Source organism: Hypomesus nipponensis, chromosome 16 (assembly GCF_054491055.1).
Source record: "Hypomesus nipponensis isolate SF chromosome 16, ASM5449105v1, whole genome shotgun sequence".
Taxonomy (NCBI): Eukaryota; Metazoa; Chordata; class Actinopteri; order Osmeriformes; family Osmeridae; genus Hypomesus; species Hypomesus nipponensis.
The window spans coordinates 6,837,476-6,847,500 of NC_140376.1; the positions used below are offsets into that span (position 1 = coordinate 6,837,476).

The 10,025-nt window shown below is 49.2% G+C and overlaps 1 protein-coding gene across 1 annotated transcript in view; it reads left to right on the forward strand.

Moving 5' to 3' along the window:
- The first annotated feature begins 1,717 nt into the window (after window positions 1-1,717).
- xxylt1 (xyloside xylosyltransferase 1) overlaps window positions 1,718-10,025 on the forward strand; it is a 15,810-nt gene continuing 7,502 nt past the window's right edge. The window contains exons 1-3 of the mRNA XM_084676496.1: window positions 1,718-1,929; window positions 2,374-3,022; window positions 5,818-5,965. Of these exons, the coding sequence (XP_084532622.1) occupies window positions 2,501-3,022; window positions 5,818-5,965 (670 nt within the window). The 5' untranslated portion in view covers window positions 1,718-1,929; window positions 2,374-2,500. The remainder of the gene's footprint in view (window positions 1,930-2,373; window positions 3,023-5,817; window positions 5,966-10,025) is intronic.

The following is a 10,025-nucleotide window of genomic DNA, read 5'->3' on the forward strand; positions in this document are numbered from 1 at the left end:
ATGGAGAGAGAGAGAGAGAGAGAGAGAGAGAGAGAGAGAGAGAGAGAGAGAGATGTGTGTCTGTGTGTGGGAGTCTTGCTGGGTGACTGGTTGAGCACAGTATCATGATGTCAGGGGTGAGCTATGGGGGTATAAGCATGTGTTTCTTCTCTGGCTGGCTCCTGCTTATCAGACAGACCATCGGTAAACAGGTTCTGGGAACAGACGCGAGGGGAGGGAGGGAGGGAGGGGAAGAGAGAGAGGGGGGAGACGGGAGGCTAGCAGCAGGCAGCAAGAGGCTGTGCCCACATCAGGCCAAGGAAGAGGAGAGCAAGTCGAACACGGCAGGGTAGTTCAGCGCTGTTCTCCTGGCTGAAAGTTCGAGTCAGGAAGCCCTCAGACTGCAGGCTGGTCTGTCGAAGAGAAACCCCTGACGTTGGGCACCTCACCTCCACCTGGGAGCAGCTATACGGTTCATTTTAGGACACGAATTTGAAGGTTTTAAACTTGATCGGGTTTACCCAACATTGACTCACCGACGGGCAGGCCTTTCGACTTTGTGTATGTGTGTGGGACAGAATGTTTTGTCTGGCCTACTGACTCACAACTCTTTTGGTAATGCAAGTGTAGTAGTGGCTGTGTGTGTGGTAGGAGTGTGTGTGTGTGTATGTGTGCGTAGGGTAGGTGTGTGAGTGCGTGTGTTTGGTGTGCAGTCTGAGTGTGTGTGTGGCAGGCGTGACACAATCCCAGTCGGTATGACTTAGCAAACACCCATAAGTGCTTTCACATCATGGAATTATATTGAAGGTAGACTGTGATGGTTATTATCAGTGACAACACTGGCTCGGCTCCAACCACCCAAGACAGAGTTTTGTGTGTGTGTGTGTTTGTGTGGGGGGCAGTAGAGGACTCACTCTTGTGTCGCCAGAGCTCCCAGGTAAATAGGATTGGCACAACAGCCTCCCCTGCTGTCCATATAGTGTACTTCCCCCCGACTCGCTCATAATAGAGAGTAGCGCTTATATGTTGTGTACCTTGGGAAGGGATACATGTGTGTGCACACAGTCTAGGGCCTGGTACTGGAGCTAGTCTCTCTAGGGCCTGGTACTGGAGCTAGTCTCTCTAGGGCCTGGTACTGGAGCTAGTCTCTCTAGGGTCTGGTACTGGAGCTAGTCTCTCTAGGGTCTGGTACTGGAGCTAGTCTGGTCTCATGCGGCACACCTGTGCATGTTGTATGAGAATGAATGAATAAAGGAAGGAATAAATGAATGAATGAAGGGATGAAGGCATTAATGATTGTCTGTCAGTCTGTGGATTGTCCCTTCACACTTGTCCCTGTGCTGACCCTTGCTTGTTTTTGATTCCTTGTACTTGTCCCATGTTACACTTATCTCTTCCTGTACAGAGAAGGGCCAACGTGAGTCCTAACAGAAGATTCAACACACTTTGTAAAATAAAGGGTTTTTATTATGAGGGGACCCATTTAATAGTTTAATTTCAGAAAAATAATGAGGCTATGATAAAGAATACCCAAACAAAGCACAATGAAAAATTGATTTGAATGCATTCGTTTATAAAACGCCCACATTCAAAACGAGGTACAAACTGAATGTATAAATAACATCCAAAATACAGAGCGTCAGCTAAATGACTAAATGTAAATGTAAAATACAAACAATGACAAATTGCGCTCTATGCCTTTAAGACGTTCTCATTAGACGTAAGTGGTCTTCCGGTGTCGTACTCTTCGCAGTTTTAGCTGCTGTTTAAATCGTTCATAGTATTATTAGGTTAATATCCACTCATTTAGCATGGTGAGGGATCACAAGATACAGTTGTTTCATACTTATATGACTGCCACCACACATACCTCGCCCCCAACTAATCAATTGCACTTGCGCGGGATTACACGTGTGGACAGTGTTTAACGACTGACGGTTTCATGCACTGGTACAGTATATATTATGGACTATTTTGAAAACGCCAACTAGTAAACTTTGAAAGACCTATAACTCGCTTTCCGTATACCCCGCAAGGTTTAGGGGTTATTTAGCAATCGTTAAAGCCTCTTTCGCTACATAGGTCAGCAATATACATCCAAGCTGTCACACAGCCGAGCTTGCGGAACTGGTTCAGAAACGAGTTTAAGAGCATACATTTTGCTACTAAAATAGTCCGTGAACTTTTAATAGGAACGTACGTTTTGAGGAAATAGGGAGAAAACTGTACTGCAGTTTGTTTGGACGTTAGCTAGCCATCTTAAGAGCTAGCTCTATCTGGGTAGCTCTATGCAGAAATTGCTAATGGCCTATCCTTAACGTAAGAACTTCACTGCCTAACCCTTAACCCTAAGAGCTCAGTGGTGACTAATTTTATTCCATGCACTCTTCACAGGAAAAGGAGTACTGAAACTGCAACCAATCTATTAGTATACAAGAACCCAGGATGTTGCGGTCAGGATTCTTCTTCACATCGCCCCATACGTGACACATCACCCTATTAGCCCCGTGCTGGAGTAGCAATGGGCATCCTGAGAGCTGTGGCCAGCACCATGGGCAGGATCAGCACCTTCAGGTCCTATCAGATGGTTTTGCTTCTCGCGGCAGCGCTGGCCGTCGTAGCCTTCTACTACTTTGGGTCCGAGAGGCAGAACTTCTCCAGCACCACCAAACGCATCAAGCAGACCCAGGCCAGTCACAATGCCAACAGGAACGACGCCGACCTCTCCCTGGACACCGGGCTGGGGCGCCTGGGGGAGGGAGGGGGAGAGGAGGAGAGAGAGGAGGAGGAGGACGGGAGCAGGAGGAACAACAGCGGAGCGCACAGGGACGGCCGCTACCACGTGCTCATGATGTTCACCAAGGTGGACAAGAGCCGCAGCCTGCAGGAGAAGTTCCGTGTGGCCATGTTGTCCCTGGTGAAACACGGTCGCTTCCTGGAGGGCGAGCGGCTGGTGCTTCATTTTGTCACGGACGAGCTGAGCAGAGAGCTGGGGGAGAGGATGCTTCCGGAACTGCTCCTGGACTCGACCTTTCAGTACGAGGTGAGCCTGCGTGACCAGGGACGTCAGTCACCGTGGTTACAGTGGGGTCTCCAACCCTGTTCTCCTGGAGAGCTACCTTCCAATAGGTTTTGGCTCCTGTTTGATCTAACTTGATTCAAACGTTAGAAACAGGTGTGCCAGATTCAGTCATTTTCCGAGGGAAACCCCACAGGAGGGAGCTTTTGTGGAGCAGGTTTGGAGACCACTACAAGACAGATGGATGGACAGAGAGTTACAGTACATTATTCAGTACTATATCAATGGCCATTGTTAGCATGTCAAGTTCACTGGGTTTGCGTTGTTATAGAAAGTTGAGCGATAGGTGAACCCGACTTCATAAAAACAGGGGTAGTCTCGCTTAATGTACCAATCCAAACTCATTCAAAACAAACCATATACAGTCATTCACCATTTTCAACACCAGAGGGCAGTGTTGGCCATTAGACAACAGCTAAAGTAAAGGATGCGATTGTGATGCAACTGTTTGTTTATGTCTAAAGCAAGGACATATGCCAGGATTTGTATCCCTAGATGAGTATTGTTACGAGAGAGGATTATTGTTAGGGATCTCATCTCTACAGAGGAGTATTGGTATGTATTGCATCACTAGAGATGCGTATATTTATGTAGTACATCTCTAGAGAGGAGTATTGTTATGGACTATATAACTAGAGAGGAGTATTGACTACATCACTAGAGGAGTAACTGTTCCAAGACCCCTGTTCCATTAAGGTAGTTCACTGTGTTGGGCCTATGTATCTATGGAACAAAACAGTGCTCTCCAGGTGCTGTGTTACAGGAAGCTACGTGATGTAGCGGCCGTCCAGAGGCCTGGTAGTCCCATCCACTTCCTGTTTTCTGCCCCGAAGCAGGCGAACCAGGAAGGCCAGAGGAAATGCTGTTGATGATGGCTTCCCTTCCCAGGCCAGGAATCTCTCTTCTGCTCAGGGTTAGGGTTAGGCGTCGTATCTGTGTGTGTTTAAATCCCGTAAATGTGACTTCATAAAGTGTGGAGTGAGATTAAGGAGTGAGTGTGCAGGTAGTGTGCATGTCAACCAGAAAACCGCTTTCAGAATCAGAATGGGATTTATTCGCCATGAAAGTTTGCACAGACAAGGAATTTACTTTGGCAGGAAGGTGCATACAATAAACATATAGGAACCTAAAATTAAAATATGTGGACTATCTATACTAAGGGTACATGAACTAGCAGTACTAAGTGGAATTAGAATTAAATACAATGTACAATAAAATAAAATATAAGTTGCCAGAAATAAAATAGAAGTTGCTAAATTACAATATGAAAATACAAAAAAAAATACATCAACAAAGCTCGTGTTCCTCTGCAATTTGGAAAGAGAACTCGATATTGTCAGACTGAAAGATTAACACGATGTCCCTGTTCTCACGTGTGACTCACTTGCTGTGAGGGTTGAACATCTATTCCAGGCCACTCGCTTATTTATTTATTGAATTTCTCTAGGTTTGATCTCCGTTTAATGTTGACTCCTGTCATCCCCATAAAGACACAGAGCCATCTAATTCAGAGTTTGAAAGAGATCAACAACATTTAGCTTAAACTAGAAATAACGTGAAGTTTTGCACATTTTGTACGGCTCTTTTTAAAATTCAAGCAACAGTCATATTCTACAGATTTTATAGTATTCTTTATTATAATTGATTTCCTAATTATTTTTGTCTACATCTCGTCTCTTACACATGTATTACACTACTATATTGCACATGACACTAAACCAGATTCAGATGCTGAAATAGAACTCGAAATAACTAGTAGCAATGGGCCTGTTGATGAGAAGGTAACCATCGACACAGCGTCCACCTCTTCTCAGACCTCTCTAGTTACGCCACGTTCCCACTGCAGAGGATCCTAACCGGCTGTGCCGTGCGTCTCCACGCGGTTCTTCTGGACGAGTGTGAGATTTGAATAGTGGAGCCAAAATGAAATGCTGTATATATACAGTATATGTGTATATGTAGACGCATGAAATCTAGAATTTACACCGTGTGTCACCCGGTACCCAGGAGGTTCCTGAATGCAATACACGTTTTGTGATGACATGGTAAAATGCATGGTTTGTAAAGCACTGGTACCCTGTTTCTGTATCAATGGAAAAGCAGCCCAGTTTTTGGTGTTTATTGAACAGTAATCTCTGTACTACTGTTGCACAATGGAAAATCCCCAGCAGGATTGTTGTGATTCCAGACATACTGCAGGCGAGGGGCTTAAAGTAATCTTTTATGGAACATTAAATGTTGTCTGCACATTGCAGACACGTGGTGTCATCATTTGTTCCCCATATCGATGAGGATGTCTGTTAACGTGCTCTGTGGGGACTCTAAGGAGTCTATCTCGAGGACAGTAACCAGGGAAACGCATTTTTCGTTGACAGGGTTTATAAAAAGCCCGCATAAGAGCCTGTGGTTACTGCATTTCTACAATCCTCTTTCAGTAAGCCAGTTAGAGATCGTTCAGATCAGCTTCTGCTCTCCGCGGAGCACGATCTGATCCACACTTCCTTGGAGTTACAGCTCCCGGGAGACCCATGCGAGATGTAGGGGGTCACCTCCTGCAGTGGTCACCTTCTGCAGGGTCACCACCTGTCGGGGTCACCTCCTGCAGGGCTCATTTCCTGTATGGAGGGGGTCACATGCTGTACACCCCCACCTATAGGGGGACAACCCGTAAGGGTCACCTCCTGTAGGCTTTGAGGGGTCCCCTCTTCGAGGGAGGGGGTCGTCTGTGTTCCTGAGGTTCTGATGTGTTGCGGCTGCAGGCGGTGTTCCATGACGTGGAGGCGCTGACCCAGAAGCTGTTCCCCATCGTGGAGGCCATGCAGAAGCACTTCAGCGCCGGCTCCGGGGCCTACTACAGCGACGCCATCTTCTTCCTGTCCGTGGCCATGCACCACATCATGCCCCAAGGTACGCCCGCCCTGCCGCACACTGCTTCACATCATGCCCCAACACGAACGTAACGCGCAACGTCTGTCGTGCAGTTTGTCAAACGTCGGTTTTGAAATATTTTATATGTATTCGAACGTAGCTCTCAAATTTGAAGCATGAAGTGTTTGTATGCGTGTGAGAGAGAGCGTGTTAGTGTGTTAGTCTGTGAGCGCGAGTGTTTTTGAGAGCGTGAAAGAGAGCGAGCGTGTCATTGTGTGCTAGAGAGAGAGAGTGTTAGAGAGTGCGGGAGGGATGGCCAGAGGGAGCGCAGCAGGGGGGCTGTGCACAGCTGGAGAGAGGAGCCCAGGCAGGTGCCTGACCGACACGTGGCGTGGAGGAGTGGTCCCGCAGAGGGAGGCTGCCCCCCTGCCCCGGCAATGACGCCAGCGATGACCGCCTCGCTGGGTGCTGGTCCTCGCTGTTCACCCGGTGTAGCTCCTCCTCTCAAGCTGCTCCCACAGTGTAGGAGCTCCTCCCTCAGTCTTGTAGCTCCTCCCCCAGTGCCATAACCCTTCCCACAGTGTAGTAGCTCCTCCCTCAGTGATGTAGCTCCTCCCACAGCATAGCTGCTCCTCCCACACTGTAGTAGCTCCTCCCTCAGTGATGTAGCGCCTTCCACAACACAGTAGCTCCTCCCATAGTGTCGGAGCCCCTCCCACAGTGTACTAGATGTTTCCCCTGTACTGTCTGTGCTCCCTAAGGGCTGGTAGTTGCTATCTCAATGATGGCAGCTGCCACATCTCCAAGTAAATGTTCCACTCCTCGCTGTAGCTGATCAGCGTCTGGAAAAACAAGTGTCAGAAGCGCGACTCTGATACGGAAAGGAAAGTACGTAATGGAAATGCACTTGGGTGGTAATCTGTTTATTATCAAAGCCCTGCAGAGATGCAGCACATGCAACAGTACACAGATGTCATGTTTTAGGCTCCTGTCAGCCCCTGGAGGGTTCTGTCAACAAGTCTGGTCCTGACAACCTCCTGCCATCCCTCCTGGACCCCATCTTACTATAGATTCTTTGAGAGACACAGATGCGTTTCAGACAGCCCGGTGGCCTGCAGACACACGTTAGTTCATACGTGCAGCTCATTTTGAGAACATGTTTGGACCTGGACGGCAATTGGAGGACAGATCTGTCGCTACCTGATTCCAGCGACCCTCCCTGACCTGTTACCCGGCAGTGAAGGACCCCTGTTATATTGCAAATTCACTGCAAATCTGTACTTGTCAACATTAAATGCATGGTTGTATTAGAGCCGTGTAAAATGTTTTCGTGAGACTAACACTGTTTTAAGGCAGCTGTAATGACGCAGGGTGTAAACAGCCTGTATGTTGCGCAGGCTAGGAGGATGTGTTAGCGCAGCACTTCAAGGAATCACGATGCTGTCATCAGGCATTTCCACGGACACCGCAGGGGTCTGTCTGCTCAGAATTTCCTGGTTCCCTCCTGCTGGGCCTCGTCCAGTTATCGAACATTGCATCAGATCCATACAGCCGTGTGAGAATGGCCTTGCCCCAGAATGGGCTGCATGGTCTGGGTGAAGCTACCGGTATGCTGGGCTGGGTTAGACTGGGCTGGGTTGAGTTAGGCTCAAATGGACTGGGCTGGGCTGGGTTAGAGTGGACTGGGTTAGACTGGGCTGGGTTGAGTTAGGCTGAAATGGGCTGGGCTGGGTTAGACTGGACTGGGTTGAGTTAGGTTCAAATGGACTGGGCTGGGCTGGGTTAGACTGGACTGGGTTGAGTTTGGCTCAAATGGACTGGGCTGGGCTGGGTTAGACTGGACTGGGTTGAGTTAGGCTCAAATGGACTGGGCTGGGCTGGGTAAGACTGGACTGGGTTGAGTTAGGCTCAAATGGACTGGGCTGGGCTGGGTAAGACTGGACTGGGTTAGACTGGACTGGGTTGAGTTAGGCTCAAATGGACTGGGCTGGGCTGGGTTAGAGTGGACTGGGTTAGACTGGGCTGGGTTGAGTTAGGCTGAAATGGGCTGGGCTGGGTTAGACTGGACTGGGTTGAGTTACGCTCAAATGGACTGGGCTGGGCTGGGTTAGACTGGGCTGGGTTGAGTTAGGCTCAAATGGGCTGGGCTGGGTTAGACTGGACTGGGTTGAGTTAGGCTCAAATGGACTGGGCTGGGCTGGGTTAGGTTGGACTGGGTTGCAGAATCTTACGTACAACATTTAGAATGCATGTTCACAACTATAAAAGACCTGGCCCCTTCCGGAAACGTTTAAATGTCACGTTTAAATTTGGCATGCCCCTAGATGATTCTGGTCGACGGTTGATCATGAGGATGGTTCTAGAAGATCGATATTCCTCACTATAAGGACTACTGGACAATACCACTATGAAAGAAGCTTCAGAACTATCTCTTCATAAACTGCCGTTTGTTGCTCTGACAAAGAGCTATTCCAATCCCCAGTGTGTCAGAGGCATTGTCACCTCACGCAGAGGACAGCAGGAGTGAATGGGAAATTGGTTTGCCAACCTCCATCACGGCATACAATAAGGAAGCAGGCTGCAGAGTGAGTGTGTCACGTTCGGTGACCTACATACAGTCTGCTCTCAGCCCCCCCCCCCCCCCGCCGCCGCCGCAAGAGAGAGAGGAAGAGGAGCGCGCGAGAGAGACCCGCCATAAGAGAAGGGGAGAGAGAGACACCTGCCATTAGAGACAGACAGAGGGAGGGGGAGGGGGGGGGAAAAGACACTTTGGCATGTGACAGCCAACTCCCCTAGCACGGGCGAGACGCATCACATCTTTGAAATCAGCTGACAAGCTCAACCGCGGCCTCCCAAACCTGTTTTGACCTTTTGGATCCTCCTCAGGCTTCCCTGAACAAAACCCAACCCCGCCCCCATGCCGCCGCGTGCCCGCAAGGGTGGGGGTGGGTGGGGGGTATTAATGTGACAACCAGGTTGACCTACTTTGCGCTGGCCGTGAGGGCGTTCGATAACCCCCCACATGGCAGTGTCTAGGGGCTGACGCAGGCCCAGCGCCATGGCGATCGACGATGCCTCAGGCTAACCCTGTTAGCTCGCTGGTCCTCCACCTTCCCCTCACAGGTCCCCCACCTTCCCCTCACAGGTCCCCGTGACCTGCAGCTACTGCCGTGTAGAAATAGAGAAGCCCCTGATGGATTTGAGCTCGTCTACTGCTCTGAGTGCTTATTTGTATGCGGCGCTCGAGTCATAACGATGGAGAGGGTTGTGCGGATGGTCAGAGACGACATCGCTACAGAAGTGAGTTGGGTCCTACGTCACTAAAGAGGAGCCTGGTTCCATCTCTGCAGAGTCGAAAGATCTCTGCATTCCAGCCTTACTCTGGGTGGTAGCCAGGCCCCCGTTGAGCTTCGTTGCGCACTTGCATACGTGCACGTACGAAACTGGAGTACGTGGAGGCACTAACCTTCCATGCCTTCTCCAGCATCTGAAGCACTTCCTGGTCTTTCATCACCATGCCAACCAGTCACAGGAAAACAGAACAATGAACAGGTCCGTTTTGTCCTGACCTGGTGATTGTAACTGCCCATGCAAGCGGTGCTCAACCGGCCTGACTGCAGCTACAACCCTGCATCAGATCAGAACAACTACGCCCTGCATCAGATTAGAACAGGTGCAAGACAACCCTGCCTCCGATTAGAATAGCTGCACCCTGCCTCAGATTAGCACAGCTGCACCCTGCCTCAGATTAGAACAGCTGCACCCTGCCTCAGATTAGAACAGCTGCACCCTGCCTCAGATTAGAACAGCTGCACCCTGCCTCAGATTAGAACAGCTGCACCCTGCCTCAGATTAGAACAGCTGCACCCTGCCTCAGATTAGAACAGCTGCAAGACAACCATGCCTCAGGGTTTTCTAATGCAACCCTGAATTAGATTAAAACATATATTCAACATGTATCAGATTAGAACAGCTACAGTTTGTATCCGATTGTATAGGATGTAACCTGTATCAGCTCCGAGATCGATGCTGCTTATTGGTCCTCTTCACAGAAATGTCTCTGACTTTCCTCACCTAATCTGCACGGTACCATATTAGG